At 32.6% G+C, this 19,148-nt stretch overlaps 1 protein-coding gene across 8 annotated transcripts in view; it reads left to right on the forward strand.

Moving 5' to 3' along the window:
- USP34 (ubiquitin specific peptidase 34) overlaps nt 1-19,148 on the forward strand; it is a 214,788-nt gene that overhangs the window by 125,626 nt on the left and 70,014 nt on the right. For all 8 annotated transcript variants that reach the window (XM_023532842.1, XM_023532838.1, XM_023532844.1 and 5 more), the window contains 7 exons: nt 3,580-3,680; nt 3,887-4,096; nt 7,348-7,473; nt 8,674-8,796; nt 8,939-9,022; nt 9,753-9,839; nt 17,785-17,985. In XM_023532842.1, coding sequence (XP_023388610.1) covers nt 3,580-3,680; nt 3,887-4,096; nt 7,348-7,473; nt 8,674-8,796; nt 8,939-9,022; nt 9,753-9,839; nt 17,785-17,985 — 932 coding nt within the window. The remainder of the gene's footprint in view (nt 1-3,579; nt 3,681-3,886; nt 4,097-7,347; nt 7,474-8,673; nt 8,797-8,938; nt 9,023-9,752; nt 9,840-17,784; nt 17,986-19,148) is intronic.

The following is a 19,148-nucleotide window of genomic DNA, read 5'->3' on the forward strand; positions in this document are numbered from 1 at the left end:
TAATTATCATCAACATGCTTCATCTTGTAGACTATCCGCAGTTTACTTTTCTGTTTCATTTCTTTGAATTTTAACTCAGCTTCCTGACAGATGTTCTCAACTTTATTTTGCAACCTTTCTTTTGAGTTTTTCATTTTTACTGTCATACTTTTAATATCTAACGTTCCTCTTTTTTTGCTCCCTGCATACTCCTATTTTCATGTGGTTGAAATATCTTTTTGAGGATACTGGTACTTTTTTTTTTTTTTTCCCGCTTAGTTATGAATCTTTTTAAACCCAGATTAAGGGTACCTGCATTTTCATTAGAATGTTTAGCTAATTATTACATTTTCTATTAGTGTCATCTCTTTTTTTACCCTCTTTTACCATGTATTACCATTCTGGCATTCTATAATCTGTGTATATATTAAAATTTACATTTGGTTTCATTATTTTTTCTCTTTCTAATGAACTTTCAAACTATTTGTACTGTAAAGTCTTCTGATTATGAATCTTCTCAAGCTTTCGTTGTTTGGGAAAAAAATTTTGCTTTCATTTATGAAGGATATTTTCACTGGTGTGGAATTCTAGGTTAGGAGGCTTTTTTCTTTTAGGGCTTTAAAAATGTTTTTCCATTATCAGTTAGCTTGCAGAGTTTGTGATCTAAAGTTTGTGGTTTTTATTTTCATCCTTTGTAGACAATATATGTTTTTAACTGATTGGTTTTAAAGATTTATTTTGACATTTGTTTTCAGCAGTTTGATTATTGATGTGCCTGTGTCTTTGCATTAATGCAGTCTAAGTTTTAATTCATCTTCTTGAGTGTATGTTTATATTGTTTGTCACAGTTAAAAAAGGTTAGCAATTATGTATTTTTTCACATTTGTTTTTTCTTTTCCATTTCCCCTTGCCCAAATTGCTGGGCCTTTGATTAAATGTTTCCTAGACTGTTTGTTAATGTCTCACAGATCACTGAGGTGCTGTTCTTTCCCCTTTCTTTTTCCTACTTTTTTTCTCTTCTCTCTCTCCCTTTCTCCCTCTACTGTCTTCTCCCCATTCCTCCTCAGTATTCCCCTTCTTCCTTCCCTTCACCAGATGGAGATCATGCTCTGTGCCAAATATGGTCCTCTCAAAGTAGTAAAAGAAAGACGCTCAATTAATTGTAAAAGCCAATTCAACCATTACAATCAAAAGTTAACATGTAACACATACTATGTATAGACCTATCTCAAATATCAAATGGAATCCAAAATCCCAAATAAACTATTAGTCATCTTATTTCTCTTTTGGAGCAAAGTTTACGCATGCTTAGAGTGACTAGGAAGCAGGTCAACTCTATATTGTAATTCATCACAACTAAGGATTTTTTTATCTTAATATTGTAAAAAAGATCAACAATCATAGGTTCTATTTGATTATATCAACAAGATAGAAAAAGACATTTAATAAAAATCTACCAGAGTATTAAAAACTTAATATAGAATTTCTGTTCATTTAATTGCCAGTAGTTTTCTTGATAAACACTTTGCTATACTAACTTTCATATTTCTTCTAGTTTTGTATTATATAAAATGAGGTGGATAAAACATAAGTACCAGATGAGAGACTCTAGTAATAATTAATGGATAATATGATGATAACTAGGAAACTAAAGAAATCAAGTGCTTGGTAGCAATTAAAAAATAGGGTAATTTTAATGCAAGGTCTGTGTGGAATTAGAATAAAAGTTTGAGATATATAAATGAACTCTTGAATAAGTGAATATTCCTAGCATGTCTATATAAAATATTATAGAGATACTAAGTTAATTTATTTCTTTATATAGTCTACCTAAAATCTTAATGGAATTATTTTAAATTTGATGAAATTACTTTGAATAATAAATAAACTGTGTGAATAAACAAAGCAGTGTATGAAGTTCTGAGAGGAAAACCCAAAAGGGTAATAGGGATTAATTCTAATACTATTAAACATTTAAAAATTACAATAATATGATTTTGGTAAAGAATTGTTAAGCGAATAACAGAATAGATACAAAAAACAGCTTTATCTTAATATGTGACATGTTTAATTAAGGGGCAGAAAGAAAAACCTTATTTCTCTCTAATATTCAGGATGTATTTAAAGTACACACACACACACACACACACACACACACACACACACACACACGAAAAATCCAGAAGAAATATGATTGAATATCAAACCATTGGGAGGGCCAAGAATTTCACTATACCACAATTAGCTATTTGGTGCACAATAGTTGTACTTAAGAAAAATTGCCAAAATGAATTTTACCGGAGAAACTTATTTTTCTTCTCTGTTTGAAATATGTGAGAGAATTTTCTTATTTGTGTGAAGGGAAACGGTAATTTAAAATGTTATGTATTGTCATGCAGAGCAATAGCCCTGCTTCACCCATTTCTGAAAATAGCGTTTGGTGCCTAGCCAGTAAAGTTTTTCCACATTGTTAATAAAATTTAACAATATTTATTTATTAAATTATTTTATTTTGTTTAGTTTTCCTATTCTATCAAGCATTTTCTTTTTAAAAAATATGGATTAAACAATAATTAATTTGTAAATCTCTGCTATGTTCTGGTGCTGGGAATACATCTGAATGTAGTAAAATCTCTGGTGGAACTGGGATTTTTTTTTTAATAGAGGAGAGACATGATAAATATATAATGTCAGGTACTAATATCTTTAAAGAAAGATAAAGCAGAGTAAGGGAGAAATAGTGAATTACGGCTCTTACATTCAGTGATTGAGAGGAAGGCCTTTTAGAGTTCATGTTTGATGAGAGACTTGAAGGAAATGAAGGAATCTAATGAGTCGTGTGAATTCTAATGCAGGAGCATCTTGGGCCTTGAGATAGGAACATACTTGGTGTTTTCAAAAAAGAGCAAGGAACAATAAAGAGGAGAGGGAAGTTTTTATTAAAAAAAAAAAAAGAGCAAGGAGGCTGGGTGGCTAAAGCATACTTAGTTAGGGATGATGGTGGGAAATGAAGATGTGGCAGCAGAAAGGACTTATGCATTTTAGAAATACATTGCCTCAATCTATTGAGTTTATTAAATTTACCATAATCTTGGATGTGATAGTTGCCCTTTTTTCTTTCAGAGCTTTGGTTTTTTTTTTTCTTTTCTTTTCTACTTTGTGGTCTGCCTCGTTCTGTTTTGGTGGGTAATAACAGGGAAGAGAGAATTTAATCATTATAAATACTTGCTTATTACTTGTGTAACTAAGGTATTAATGAATCTGATTCTTCAGCAGGTCTTGCTGGGGGAAATGTTGTAGTTTCCCAGAAAGCTGTATAGTGTTTTCACTTGTAAATTTTTTTATACTGTTAAGCAGGCAGAAATTGATCTAGTTAGACTGGTGCTAGTAGAGAATTCTTTTGTAATATTTACTGCCTAAAGCTAACCTCATACAACAGAAAATAATGCATGAGCACGTTTAGTACTATCTCCACTTTGCTCAAGAATTATATTTAAGCTTAATGTCCACTGGACTTATTTGCTATAATTGTGTATTCATATCAGCAAATAAGTTAACTGTTATAAACATTTTCAGTTATGTTTTTCTTTGTTTGTAAAGGAGGCCTTATGGGACCTGTCAGAATGATTTCATCTGGACATGAGTTAACAACAGATTATGATGAAAAAGCACTTCATGAGCTTGGTTTTAAGGATATGCAGGTACATATAAATGTGATTTCAGTTTTAATCATCTATTGACTGTTAATAGAATAGTTGAAAGTATAATTCAAAAAGAGTTCTTACTGTTTTTGTTACATTAAAATTGTAAATGAAGTTATTTTATACTTGAGAAATTTGTTCAATTGAAAACTTGATATGTCTAATTATATGTTATTTTTTACCCCTGTTGCTCTTATTTTTAACAGATGGTATTTGTATCTTTGGGTGCACCGAGGAGAGAACGGAAAGGAGAAGGTGTTCAGCTACCAGCATCTTGCTTACCACCCCCTCAGAAGGACAACATTCCAATGCTTTTGCTTTTACAAGAACCTCATTTAACTACTCTTTTTGATTTATTAGAGATGCTTGCATCATTTAAACCACCCTCTGGAAAAGTGGCAGTGGAAGATAGTGAGGTGACTACGTCATTTCATTCTAAAAAAGTCTTATTTTGTCTTTCTGTTGAAAATAATTTTCTCAGTATTCTCTTAAGAGCAGTAAAACCTAGGAAACCATTTATTTATTCATTAGTTATTTAACTGTCTGATCCAGGTATATTGTTTTAGAAGAATCAAAATAGGCACAGCTTTAGCCTTCCCCAGTGGGGAAGACAGATAATTGACATGCCTAACAGACAGTTTCAAGTAAAAACAGATAAAATGGTTTCAGATAAAGATAGGTGCTAAGACTGAATATGTTGTGCCATTATTAGAGAGTGATGGTAGGCAGCGACCCATTTATATATTACTTGGTCAGGAAAGGTTTCTGGGGGAGACCATATATAATCGACCTGGAAAGATAAAAAGGAGCCAACTAAATGAAGAGAATGAGGAATGATCTGAATGGAGTGATATGATTCCTGAAGCCCTTGATGTAAGAATGAGTTAGGCAGGTCTAGGAATTGTTAAAGAGCTAGTAAGTAGAATGTGGAAGGTGGCGGGAGAGTGAAATGAGAGGAGTGAGATTGGAAATGTAGGCAGAGGGAGAGACATATGTTCTGATTTTTGTTTTGAAGGTAATTGTTTGGCAAGAATAGAAAAGATATAAGGAACCTAATGTACTAGTCTCAGAAAGAATTGAAGGTGCCTGGAGTAGAATAGTGGTAGTGTAAATAAATTACAACATAACTTGTTATGAGATTATTTTCTGGACTTTTAGGAACAAAGTTTGTGGTGGATTAGCTTGAGTGAGGATGACTTGGGTTCAGGAACAAGGAAAACAGAGATAGTATCCAGGTTTCTGGCTTGAGCAACTGGGTAGATTCTATAGGTGAAGAAAAATGGATACCTGTGGGACAAGTGTAGCTGTCAGGTAAGCAATTGGATATACGAGTTTGGAGCTTAGAGAAGAGGTTTGGTCTGGAGAAGTTTGTGGGTTATCACTATAAAGATGGTAATTAAAATCAAGAGTGTTAAGAAATTACCTAAAAGAATCATTTTCAGTCCGCTGACTTTTTTTTTAAATACCTTTAAGTGGACACATCCTAAGATGTTTTCATTGACGTGCCTCATCCAGTAAATCATTATTTTGTGGTTGAGTGGCAAATAATTAATAGTAGTGCTTTGATGGCTTTTCTCTGATGGCTGCTGTTCTGTTTCTTTCCTAAGAATGTTAAGTGACTTTCTTTCATCCATGTTTCCAAAATGTGTTTGATCGTGGATACAGTGGTAGCTGCTATTGAGTCTTCTGTTTCCCATAGTCTGGTTTCTCTTATGGTGGCATATTCTTGCATTTCTAAGAAATCCCCTTTTGTTCAGGCAGATTAGTAATAGATTTCTCATTTCTTCACCCATTTTATTTTATGCCACAGATACTTAATGACTTTTACTGCATGCCGGCACTGTATTGGCAGTTTAAGAGATAAAGATAATTAGAAGAATTCTCCAGTTTTCCAGGAGCGTTCAGTGTTCTGTGCAGTATGTCATGGGGACATAAAGGAGGGAAAAATTGGGGGAAAGATTTTGCAAAAAGGGTGTTTTTAAATTGGATCCAGCTGATGATGAGAATGAAGAGAAGCATTACAGATTCATAGAAAAGTGTATGGCATGTTTGAAAAACTGAGAATGTGAGTATAGTGTGATTCAAATATAAAAGGGCATTGTAACCAGTACCACAAAGAGAACCGTATGAGATTTTTATTCTTTGTTAAATGGATTGTCATTCATCATGGAAGGTTTTAAGGCAACAAAATGAGGTTGTTTGTAGACTTTTAGGAACAAAGTTTAGGTGTTAGTGTGGAAGATGTATTAGAGAAAACAAAGACCAGAGGTAGCAAGACAGATAAATAGGCCATTATAATAGTTCATGTGAAGGGAAGCATTTATTTTTTAGCAGATATTTTATTGAACTTTGTGGCCTGTGTGTCATTGTTGATGTGGGATTTCTTTGTTGTACAAGACTGGTTCAGCCTTGAAGAAAGTTACAAATAGAATAAAATAAAGGATCTTTCACTGTGTATGACTCATACTGTAGGGCCTTTCAATCATAACCTAGGACATAGTCATATATAATTGGGAGACATTTTTTCTTAAAATCGTTTTTTTTTTTTTTTTTTGCAGAGTTAAGTCTTTTTTTAGTATATGTGCTGCTGAAGCAGGCACCAGTCTTATTTTTCTTTTCTTTTTTTTTTTTTAAACTGGGTCTTTACAAAGGAATGAATTCTATTTTACTGAAGAACTTTCAGTGCCATTTCCCAACTAAAGCAAAAGTGTTACTTGGGTTGTTTCTCTTTCTTCATTAAGGTTACGAAAAGCAAAGCTTACTTCGAAACCCTATGTCTAAGATCCCCTTGCCTTCAAAGTATACTAGCTTTATACTACTATATAAAAAGAACTAAATTATTTTTTATAGATGTATAGAATATTCCTTTGGTATCTCTTAGACTGTATTATACCAAAAAAATTATGACAGCAGCAGTAGTTAGAATAATAATATATAAATTCATGCTCTGGAAAATTCCAAGCCGTAAATTAGCTTTTGTTCCTTATTTATCTTTTGGGTTGTGCTTTAATTTAAAAAAAAAAAAAAAAAGAAACGCCCATTTCTTATATGCTTTCTGAGACATTCTTTAGCCTTATCTATTATCTCTGCACCTTGCAGAGGTCAAATTTAACAGATGTGATAATGGAAAAAAGTAGGTTCTTTAAAAATAATTTACTTTCCTTTTAATATGTGCTTTTCTGAGACTGAGAAATAAGGTGTGGATTAGCAAAATAAGAGGGACAGGTATACTCTTTGCCTAAACATAAGATTAAGGATTTAGTTCACCAAGTCTTTGTCGTTCTTAGAATAGTGACTTACAAGGAAGAAAGAGATGATAGTCATATTGAAGTTTACTTAAATGTCTATAAAATAGTCATTTTCACTTCTATTTGAAAAATTTCCTGAGGAAAGCGGCCAGAATTACAGGTCACGTTTTTATCCAGAAAAATGTTTGATGACTAGTTGAAAAATCACAACTTTGATATAACTTTTCATATATTAAGTAAATGTATTTACCATGTAAAAAAATGATTTCTCACTTTAACAAAAGGTTTTCTTCTCACTTTTAAAGTAAGATTATAAAATATCAAATTTGATAGTGACTGCAAAAGTGTTTATTTTACATTTAGTTTTTTTTTTTTTTTTTTTGCTGACGAGTCTTATGTAGTTATTCTTATTTATACAGAGTCTAAAATGTGAAGAACTTCATCTTCATGCAGAAAACCTCTCTAGACGTGTATGGGAGCTACTGATGCTTCTTCCTACATGTCCTAACATGTTGATGGCATTCCAGAATATCTCAGATGAACAGGTTAGCCCATAGAATCTTTTTACTGTTCTAGAGGCTGGCACCAGTTTACATTCTTACTTGACCTATATACTCAATAAAATCTTTCTCATTTAATAGGTAATGAGTGTCAGTTCATTTTCATTTAATTATTAGTGAGGTAGAGTAATATAGGCTAAACATATGGCAAAGATGTTTACTAAAATTATTTTTAGAAAATATGGACTCATCTTTATATTAGTGTTTTTTCATATTATATGTTCTGAATAATGCTTTGTTTTTGACAACAAAAATGTTTAGAGAAAATACGGTTTAATGACATGCATCAGTGCTTATTTTGGATGCTCAGACAAGTCAACTGATAGAATTAGGGAAAATGAGACAAAGAAATTTAATATATTTGTTAAATTTAATATATATTTGTTAATTTCTCATATATATTTGTTAATTACCCCACATGTGCGAATGTTAGATATCTTTATAAAGACATCCATTAAAATTAGAGATTATTTTTTTTAAAGCTATTTAATAAGAGGTTACTTTCTGGAGATACCAATAGAACAACTATAGGATGAATGAAACACAATATCCTGGTATTATGCTAATAGTTATCTATGTTTTGGGACTTTGTCATGTGATTTTAGAGGTCATATATCTCAAATGACTTAGAAGTGAAGGAAGTGGGCTGGAAAATAATGATTTATGACTTAGTGTGCTTCTTTGAGAACAATATTGTTAGAGCTACTCTGAGTGCGAATAACAATTTTATAAGTTGAGAAAGAAAATAACAAAACTTTTAAATTTATATATTTGCATTTGACTTAAATGGGGGGGGTTGATGTAATTTACAAGCATTAGATATAAACTTTACTACTTCAGTATCTTAAAAGCTCATGCATTTAACTAGGCTGCAATGTTTTTTTTTTTGTTTTTTTTTTTTTATTGGGAAGATGGTAATTTGCCTTAACTGTTGTGAAGGCTAACAAGATACAATTTTTTCTTATACTGCTGTTTGTGTATTTTAACAAAATTTAATGAATAGTTGGTGTTTAAGCATATCATTGTACCAGTTAAATAACTGGTCTTCACGTGTTTGAATATATTTCAATGCATGTGTCATATTTGAGTTTTTTATATAGTATCAATTTCTTTAAATTTTTTTTGGAGAGGGTTCCCTTAGTAAATTGGTGTAAGAAACTTACGTTTTTCTTTTATTAATTTGAGAATAATGATGGACTTAATTGGAAAGATCTTCTCAAAATTAAGAGTGCTCACAAGCTATTATATGCCTTGGAAATTATTGAAGCACTGGGAAAACCTAACAGAAGGATAAGGAGAGAGTCGACGGTAATTGCATTTCCATTATTATCATTACATGTTTGTATTCTCTCTGGAGCAAAATTCCAGAGTGTGTTATCTTTTAAATCTAGAATAATTTTTTTCTCCTGCCACCCTCTATTATTATTAATTTCTTTTACCTTCCCCACAGGGAAGTTACAGTGATCTTTATCCAGATTCAGATGATTCAAGTGAGGATCAAGTGGAAAATAGTAAAAATTCCTGGAGTTGCAAGGTTTGATCATGTGTTTTGAAGTATATTGATAAAAATAATTTTATCTCTAATTTTCCAGAAGTAGGTACCATAATTAATTGGTTTTAAACTAATTTATTGTTAAATAAAGCATAGTTTACAAATTATGTATTATCTAAATCAGGGGTCCACAACCCCCAGGCTGCAGACCAATACCAAAGAACTGGGCCGCACTGTAGGAGGTGAGCAGAGAGCAAGCAAGCCAAGCTTCATCTGTATTTGTAGCTGCTCCCCAGCACTAGCATCACCACCTTAGCTCTATCTCGGATTATCAGACATTAGGTTCTCATAGGAGCACCAGTCCCTGGTGCCAAAAAGTTCGGGGACCATTACTCTAAATCACAGTAATAAGCTGTGATTATTTAATGCCCTGGTGTTTCTATTTTTAGAAATTTATTATATTTTTTCTCCATTAGAATACTGTTTTGGGACATCCCAATGTCTGAGATTAAATGGTTATAGAATGTAAAGGTATATTACAGTTTTGCAAGAATCTTTTTAAAAAATTCTTGAAAGTTTGCAGTATGTTATTACTTTGCTTGGAAGTTATTTTGGTTAAATCAAAGACTAATACCTAAATGAAAGATATATTTTACACACACACACACACACACACACACACACACACACACAGTTACTGAATTAAAAAGCAGGTCTTAATTACAATATATAGCTGCTTTTCTCTTACCATTACTCTCACAATTAATTACAGTTTGTTGCTGCTGGAGGGCTTCAACAGTTATTAGAAATTTTTAATTCTGGAATTCTGGAGCCTAAAGAACAGGAATCCTGGACTGTGGTAAGTGAAAATTCACTGTTTCAACCAGTTGGAATAGTTATCCAGTTTTAAGCACTTCTGTTTAGTAGCTATAATAGTTATCCAGTTTTAAGCACTTCTGTTTATTAGCAAGTATAGCTTTTGCTACTTCACTGTAGCAAAGGAGAGTATGGAGTATAGTAGAAGTAAATTATTTTTAAAAATAGGGTGTCCAATGAAGTAATTACTTAGTAAGTGTTTTCCATGTCAACAGTGAATAATTTTTAAATGCTAAAATTAATGACTATGAGCAGTGGCTAATTCATAAACATTTTTCCTCTAGATGGATAAATTATAAATATATAGACAAACTTTGGATGCTTTTTTTAAAAAAAAAAAAACTTGCTTTATGTCTTTAATTTTTTGAAAACATCCTTTTTCATTTTTTCATTTTGTTTGGAGCATTTTCCCTATATAGCAGTACTACTCAAAAATGTGTTCCCAGACCATTTTTGATTGGTCTGGAATGAAATAGGTACAGAAATTGAGAGTAAGACTTCAGAAATTTTTATAACAATTGGACATTACTGCTGTATTTTTAATAGTATTTTACAGAATTATCAGTACTCAACAAAATGGAAAGTTTTATAAATGGTGCTTTACTACTATTAACTTGAAGCGCTATTCTATAGGGAAATAAAACTGCTTCTGGAATATTAAAAATTTCATAATGCTATACTGCACATCTGGTTTTGAGCTAAATGGAAAGGATGCTCTGTTTCCTGTCCTCTGACAAAGTAGAATAGTATTATCAAACATTCCATTCAAATATTAATTTCTTATTACTTTTTTCTAGAATTACCTTGGTACTTTGAAGTCAGGTGTTTTTGACTTAAAATCAAATGCTGCTATACAAAAGGTTAATGAAAAAAGACGTCTAGAAAACATTGTTGTCTTACCACTGGTTTTAGTACTTTGAGAAATAAAAAAAAGACATTTGTATTTTACATATTTTACTGCAAAAAATTTGTTATTAGAATAGATACCTCTGTTACAATAATTATTGTAGTTCTGTGTCTTATGATTCACATGTCTGTCTGTTTTACTGTTAGTCTTTGTCGTCCCATTAATTTCTCAGAATTATAAGGTACCTTTTAGTTCTTTGGCAAAGTGGGAGAATTTACAGTGTTTAATGAGTAGTTATGTGTCATTTATGGGAATTTTGTTTATAAACTGCTCTAAGTTTAGTTTTGAGTAAATTTTACAGAGACTCATGCTAAAGGTTTTCTCTGTTTCCTTTGAAATTTTGGATACTTTTATTACTAATAAGAAAAGTTCACTACTGTATCTCACACATTATAGCCTGGCAGTGCCTGAGATGCCAAGTATACCTGAGATACAGGTTGCTTTCAAGTCACCTGAAATAACCCCTATTTATAATGCATCTCTCTTAATAGATTATAGAATATTTACAAATTCAGAGTCATTCTTGTTTCTTAATCAATTTTATTTTTTTCCTTTTAAATGAACTTAGTTGAGGTATTCTCATAGATTAAAATATTTTGAGATATAATTCACATACAGTAATACTCTTTAAATGTACAAATCAGTGATTTTTAGTATGTTTACAAAGTTATGCGACCATTACCACTAATCTAGACCAGTTTCGTCACCCCCAAAAGAAACCCTATACTCATTAGTCACGCTTCATTTTCTTCCAAATGCTTGAGCCCTAGGCAGCCACCAATCTAATCTTTCCTATCTCTGGATTTGCCTATTATAGACATTTCGTATAAATGGAAGTATGGATGGATGGGTGGGTGGGTGTGTGTGTGTGTGTGTGTGTGTGTGTGTGTGTGTGTGTGTGTGTCTGTCTGTCTGTCTCTCTCTCTCTCTCTCGGATGGCATCTTTCACTTAGCATATGTTTTAAGATTCATCCTTGAAAGTAGTGTATTATCCAAGGTCATGAAGATTGATGTGTTCTTTTAAGAATTTTGCAGTTTTAGCTCTTATATTTAGGTCTTTGATCCATTTTAAGTTAACTTTTGTATGTCATATGAAGTTGAGGTATACTTTTCATGCAGTAAATAATGCATGCGTTTGCAAAGTATAGTTCATGATTTGAAATATATGTATACTATGTAATATTTCAACATAATCAAGATATAGAACATTTTTATTACCTCAGAAGTTCTATTCTTTTACAAGCTATTTCTCCCCCTCTCCCAAAAACAATTTATACAATTTCATGTAAATAGATAATAATGGTATGTATTGTTTTGTATCTGGCTTCTTTCACTCAACAAGTATTTTGAGATTGAATATTGCTTGTATTGGTAGTTTGTTTTTCTGGAGTTTGTTGTTTTCTTTGGACGTGTAAAAGTTCTCAGTTTCTTAATTCTCTCATGAAAAAATCTCTACTCCATCACCAGAGGTAGATGGAGTCACTGACTAAGTTTTACTTCTTTTTGCCAACACCACCTGTCCTTTACAGTCCCCCTGACTTCATTCGGTTGCATTCCTTTTCTTGAGGTCTTTTCTTTTCATCCAGGTCACGTCTTGCAAGTCTATGTTTTGGTTCGTTTCTCTTTGCATAATCCAAGGAATCATAAATCATGCCAAAGACAGTTGTCTTGCCACCAAAATAGGTTCTGAATCCAAATGAAAAGATGACATCTGGTGTGGTCTTGTATATTTTGGCTAGTTTTTCCTGAATTTCTGCCTTAGATACTCTTGCTTTCCTTGAGTGAAGGACGTCGATGACTCTTCATTTTCACTGAAATAGTCTGTTGGTCATGAACTTCCTGGTCTGGATAGTTACTATGCTGTTCATGATGGTGCCGACCCTTAAGCAGCCAGGAAAGAAAAGATAATTTGTTTTGTTGCTGAATAGTTACCCATTCTGTAGGTATACTACTGCTTATTTATGCATTCACCTATTGATGGACATTTGAATTTCCAGATTGGGGCTATTATGAATAAAGCTGACACAAACATTTATATACAAATCTTTTTTGGGTACATATGTTTTTGTTTCTGTTGGGTAAATAACAAGTAAAGAAATTGCCGAGTAATATAGTAAGTGTAAGATTAACTTTACAAGCAGCTGCCAAACTGTTTTTAAAAGCAGTTGTATCATGCAACAACTGTTTGCTTCACATCCTCACCAATAGATGGTATGGTTGGCCATTTTTAATTTGAACCATTCTAGTGGGTATGTAGTATTATCATGTGGTTTTGTTTTGCCCTTCCCTGGTGACTAGTGATGTTAAGCATCTTCACATGTGCTTATTAATTACAGCATTTAAAAAAAAACTGGGAAAATACACATAAAATTTTATTATCTTAATCATTTTTAAGTGTATATAATTCAGTAGTATTAAATACATTCACATTGTTATGCAGCTATCACCCCCATCCATCCCCATAACTGTTTTCATCTAGTAAAACTGAGCCTCTTTACCCATTAAACAGTAACTTCCCATTCTCCTTTCCCTCCATCCTGTGGCAGCTACCATTATACTCCCTATCTCTGTGATTTTAACGACTTTAAGTACCTCATATAAGTGGAATCATATAGTATTTGTCTTTTTATGACTGGTTTATTTCACTTAGCAGAATGTCCTGAAGCATCATCCTTGTAGCACATTACAGAATTTCCTTCCATTTTAAGGCTGAGTAGTAGGTCACTGTGCGTGCGTACACACACACCCACCCACCCACCCCCTATTTTATCCATTCATCCGTTGATGGACATTTGAGTTACTTCCATATTTTAGCTGTTGTGAATAATGCTGTTATGAACATGGGTGGACAGATATCTTTGAGACTCTGCTTTTAATTCTTTTAGGTATACACCCAGAAGTGGAATCGCTAGGTCCCGTGGGAATTCTATTTTCATTTTTTAAACTGAAAACTGCCATACTGTTTTCTACAGCAGCTGTTCCATTTTACATTCCTACCAACAGTGCAAAAGGGTTTCAATGTCTTCATATCTTCTTCAACACTTTTATTTTCTGTGTTTTTGATCAGAAAATAGTAGCCATCCTAATGGGTGTGAGATAGTTTCTCATTGTAGTTTTAATTTGTACTTCCTTATTGATTAGTAAAGTTGAGCATCTCTTCATGTGCTCATTGTCCATTCATATATCTTTTTTGGAAAAATGTCTGTTCATGTTCTTTGCTCATTTCTGAATCTGGCTGTTTGGGGCCTTTTTTTGGTTGAGATTTAGAAGTTTTCTATATGTTGATACTAATACTTTAGCAGATATATTGTTTGTAAATATTTTTTCCATTTTGTGCATTGCCTTTTTACTCTAGATATTTTTCAGATGCACAAAATTTTTAAATTTTTATGAAGTCCTGTTTATCGATTTTTTCTTTTGTTACCTATGCCTTTGGTGTCCTATTCAAGCTACCATTGCCAAATCCAGTGTTATGAATCCTTTGTCCTATTGTTTTCTTCCAAAAGTTGTATTGTTTTAGGTCTTACATTTAGGTCCTTGACTCATTTTGAGTTAATTTTTGTGTATGTGTCAGATAAGAGTCCAACTTCAGTCTTTTGCATGTAGATAATCGGATTTCCCAGCATTTCTTGAAAAGGGGTGTCCTTTTTCCCATTGATGGTCTTGGCACCTTTGTCAAAAGTCATTTGATATTTTAATAATATTAAATCTTCCATCTATGAATATGGGATGTTTCCATTTATTTGTCTTTAATTTCTTTCAGCAGTGTTTTGTAGTTTCATTATAGGAGCCTTTTACTTCCTTGATAAATTTTTAAGTATTTTTTTTCTTTTCAATGCTATTAAAAATGGAATTGTTTTTGTAATTTCCTTTTCACATTGTTTGTGTATAGAAATAAAACTGAATTTTGTTTGTCGCCTTTGTAGCCTGCTACTTTGCTGAATTCACTTACTAGTTTTAAGACCTTTTTGTGGAGTCTTTAAGATTTTGTACACAAGGTCATATCATTTACAGCAGAGATAATTTTCTTAATTTTCAGTTTGTCTTTTATTTCTATTTGCCTAATTGCTAAGGCCAAAACTTCCACTACTATGTTGAATAGAAGTGGTGAAAATAGTCATTCTTGTCTTGTTCCTGATCTTAGAGGAAAAGCTTAGAGTCTTTCTCTATTGTGTGTGATTTTCACTGTGTTTTTCATATATGGCTTTATTATGTTGAGTTAGTTTTCTTCTATTCCTATTTTTTGTGTGTTTTAGCATGAAATGGTGTTGAATTTTGTCATGGTTTTTGATCATCTCAATTTAGATGATCGTTTGGTCTTCTTTCACTTTGTTGATGTGCTATTACATTGATCGTTTCTTGCCTGTTGAACCATCCTTGCATTCCAAGACTAAATCCCACTTGGTCATAGTATATAATCCTTTTTATGTTGCTGAATTCTGTTTCTAATATTTAGCTGAGTGTGCATCAGTGTTCATAAGGGGTATTGGTCTGTAGTTTTCTTGTGTCTTTATCTGGCTTATGGGTTATGCTGACCTCAAACTTTGGCGAAGTTTGAGAAGGATTGCCATTAGTTCCTTAAATGTTTGGTAGAATTTACTAGTGAAGCCATCAGATTCAGGACTTTTTCTTTTTTGGGAGATTTTTGATTACCAGTTTAATCTCCTTACTAGTTATGAGTCTATTCAGATTTTTTATTTCTTTGTGACTGTTGGTAGGTTTTGTGTTTCTAGAAATTTGTCCATTTTATGTAAGTTATCTGATTTTGATTTTTTCCTCGCATACAGTTCATAGTAAACTATTATAATGCTTTTTATTTCTATAGAATTGATAGAAATGTTTCTACTTTCATTTGAGTTTAGTGATTTCACTCTTAGTCGTTCTGACTAAAGTTTTGTCAATTTTTTTGTTCTTTCTGAAGAACTAAATTTTGTTTTCATTGATATTCTCTATTGTTTTTCTATTCTCTTACCTCTGTTCAGTTCTTTATTATTTTCTCCTTCTAGTTTTGGTTTTAGTTTGTTCTTTTTCTAGTTCCTTAAGTTGTAAAGTTAGACTGTTGATTTGAGATCCTTCTTGCTTTTTTAACATAAGCATTTTTATAGCTATAAATTTTCCTATTAACACTGCTTGCTCTGCATCCCATAAGTTTGTACTGACTATGCTTTTTATCTTCTGCAAAGTGTCTGTTCATACCTTGGACTTTTTTTTTTGTCTTAGTAAAGAGTTGTAAGACATTTTCCCCCCCTCTATCTGGACAAGTTTGCCAAATATATATATATAATAGTCCCCCCTTATCCATGGGAATATGTTCCAAGACCCCCAGCAGATGCCTGAAACCCTATACATACTATATTTTTTTCTATACATACACACACTTTACAGCTTCTCTTTGGCATATCCAAATTGGCAGCATCACTTTGCTTGCTCAGTGAGGCCATTGTTAAGTAAAATAAGGGTTACTTGGACACAAGCACTGTGATACAGAAACGGCGACTAAGTAACTAATGCTTAGGTACCATATAGAGTGTGGATACCCTAGATAAAAGGATTATTCATGTCCTGGTTGAGACAGAGCAGGATACCATGAGATTTCATCACATTACTCAGAGCAGTGCACAATTTAAAACTTATGAATTGTTTATTTCTGGAATTTTCCATTTAATATTTTTGGACCATTGTTGACCATGGATAATTAAACTGCTGCAAGCCAAACAGTGGATTAGGAGGGACTATTGCAGTGGGAATATTTGCACTGTCTATGGCTTGCTTTTTCATTATATTAACAGTGTTTTTAAGGCAGAGAAGTTTTCAATTTTAACAAAATTTGTATCCTATTTAAGAAGTCCCTATTTCAAGGTCATAAGATTTTCTTTTGTGTTTTTTTCTGTAAATTTTGTCGTTATCTTTCACATTTAGGTTTATCATGCACTATGTGTTAACTTTTGTATATGTAGAATGAGGTTGAGGTTTGTTTTTTTATATATTTTTCATATGAGTATCCAGTTTTCCTAGCACCATTTGTTGAAAAGACTCTACTCACTGAAATTTCTTGGTACTGTTCTTGAAAACCAGTTATGTTTTCTGGTATATTGGTATGGATATACCACTTGGCAGTAGGATTAGGAAAATAGGAGGAAAAGGACTGTCGAAAAGAAAGCTCTGAAACTCGCAACTTGTACATAAGTGATATTTTTATTAATTTATTTAAATAAATTTTAAGTAGAGTTTTAAGTCAGAAATAGTACCCTAAGGACATGGTTCCATAGTGTAGCAGTTAGCATGTCTGCTTTACATGCAGAAGGTCCTGGGTTCATGCCCCAGTGGAGCCATGGTCCACGGTCTTCAGCCATGCTACCCTGAACAAGCCCGATGTCTGATCTCAGAAGCTAAGCAGAGTCGGGCCTGGTTAGTACTTGGATGGGAGACCACCTAGAAAGACCAGGTGCTATAGGCATAAGTAATAATAATTTTTTTAAAAAAGAAATAGTACACTAAACACTTATTTATTTTACCAAAGAAATATTTTATTTTATATGTTCATATGTAAGTGCAATATTTTCAGTTGAATTATTTTCTAGAACTATCACTTTGGCCCCAGAATACTAGAATATATGCCACTTGTGTGGAGAAACAACTTGCAATACTCTCTCAGTTCATTTTATAAGTAGGTAAATGATATCTTTGTTAGCATTTTAATAATTTTTTAAAATTACAGTACATTTTGAGTATATTTTTTAAAAAACTTTGTATCTATTACATTCTTATGTTGTTGTCATGATAGAAATGCAAGTGTCATTTCCATTTTACTAAATATACCCTCTTGGTGTCTAGATACTTTTTCTTCATTTTTCTAAAATTGTATTGTTACTAATTGTAATACGTGAGCAGAAAATTTTGTAGCATATGAATTAAATACTAGCTATAATTGTTTTCATTTTCTAGCCTTTAATTTCAAAGTGTATAGTAGCCATACTAAATTAATGAAAATAGAGAAATGATGTTTTCTTCTTATCCACAGTGGCAGCTAGACTGTCTTGCTTGCTTGCTGAAATTAATATGCCAGTTTGCAGTAGATCCATCTGATCTGGATTTAGCTTATCATGATGTCTTTGCCTGGTCTGGTATAGCAGAAAGCCATAGGAAAAGAACTTGGCCTGGTAAATCAAGAAAGGCTGCCGGTGATCATGCCAAGAGTCTTCATATACCAAGATTAACAGAGGTAAGTACAGAAATTATCATTAAATTGTAGTAATGAATTCTGTTTATGTTTTAGGAGAGCTCATATATTTTTGCGTTTACAAAATGAAGAAATACACAAATGCAAGAAATACAAGAAATGCTATCCTAGATTACCACAGTATGACTTAATAGCTGAAGTGATGCCTTCATTTTAAAGCAGTAGTAATTATGAAGCAATAATGCTTTTCATTTCATCATCCAAAATGCAGGAATGAAATATATGGCATTTTAATGTTATGTAACTGTAGGAATGAGTTCATTATTTGGACTCAGTAATGTCTATACTGAGTGTTATCAGGGTCCATTCAAGAAAACAAACCACACTAAGTATTTCAACAGAGGAAATTTAAAATACAGAATTGGTTTTACATGTATGCATTAGAGGGCTGAAAATACAAAAAGAGAATACTGAGGTAACCCAGACAAGTAACCATTTACCACCCCCAGAGTTTGAGGAATATATGGCAAGAAAAGGTTGAGGTTTTCAGAAATAAACTTATACAAGGGACCCTGTTGAACTGAAACTTAGGCCTCTGAGAAAAGGATTTGGCTACTGCTTCTGAAACCAGCTTCTTTTTCTGGGTAAAATAACTTCTGGAACAGTGCTAATTGAAAAAGCAAGGGAGTAATCTCTCTAGTATCTCAGGTTGACAGAACCTAATAGGAAGCCAGCTGGCAAAAGAGGGATTTAGTGTGTGACATACCAGCCCTATTGCAGAGCAAGTTTATAGAATGGTAGATTTAGAGCTGAAGGAAATGATGCAATAACTAGCACATCCAACATTAAAATTAGAATTACTTTTGACTGTGGATTCTGTTGTTCTCATAATCAAATATTTGCATTTCCAATGTTTCCATCAGTGAACTGGGAAGTGGAGAGAGATGAAGACAGTTTTTTAGTTCTCATCTTGTAACCTTTTTGTAACCTTGTGAGAATGGCGCCTCACTTCATACCTGCTCAAGAAACACCAGTATAATGAGCTGTTACCGTTACAGAAATATTGTGGTGATCATAGGTTGGAAAATCCTGGTAAAAATGGAAACCTGAAGCATATGTCCCATTTGGAATTTTAGGAGTTAAATGGGAAAAATGCTGGTATTTCAGATTATTTATAGCTAATATAATTAAAAGAGACATAGGAA

This window comes from Pteropus vampyrus, unplaced genomic scaffold, assembly GCF_000151845.1.
Source record: "Pteropus vampyrus isolate Shadow unplaced genomic scaffold, Pvam_2.0 Scaffold91, whole genome shotgun sequence".
NCBI classification, from domain to species: Eukaryota; Metazoa; Chordata; class Mammalia; order Chiroptera; family Pteropodidae; genus Pteropus; species Pteropus vampyrus.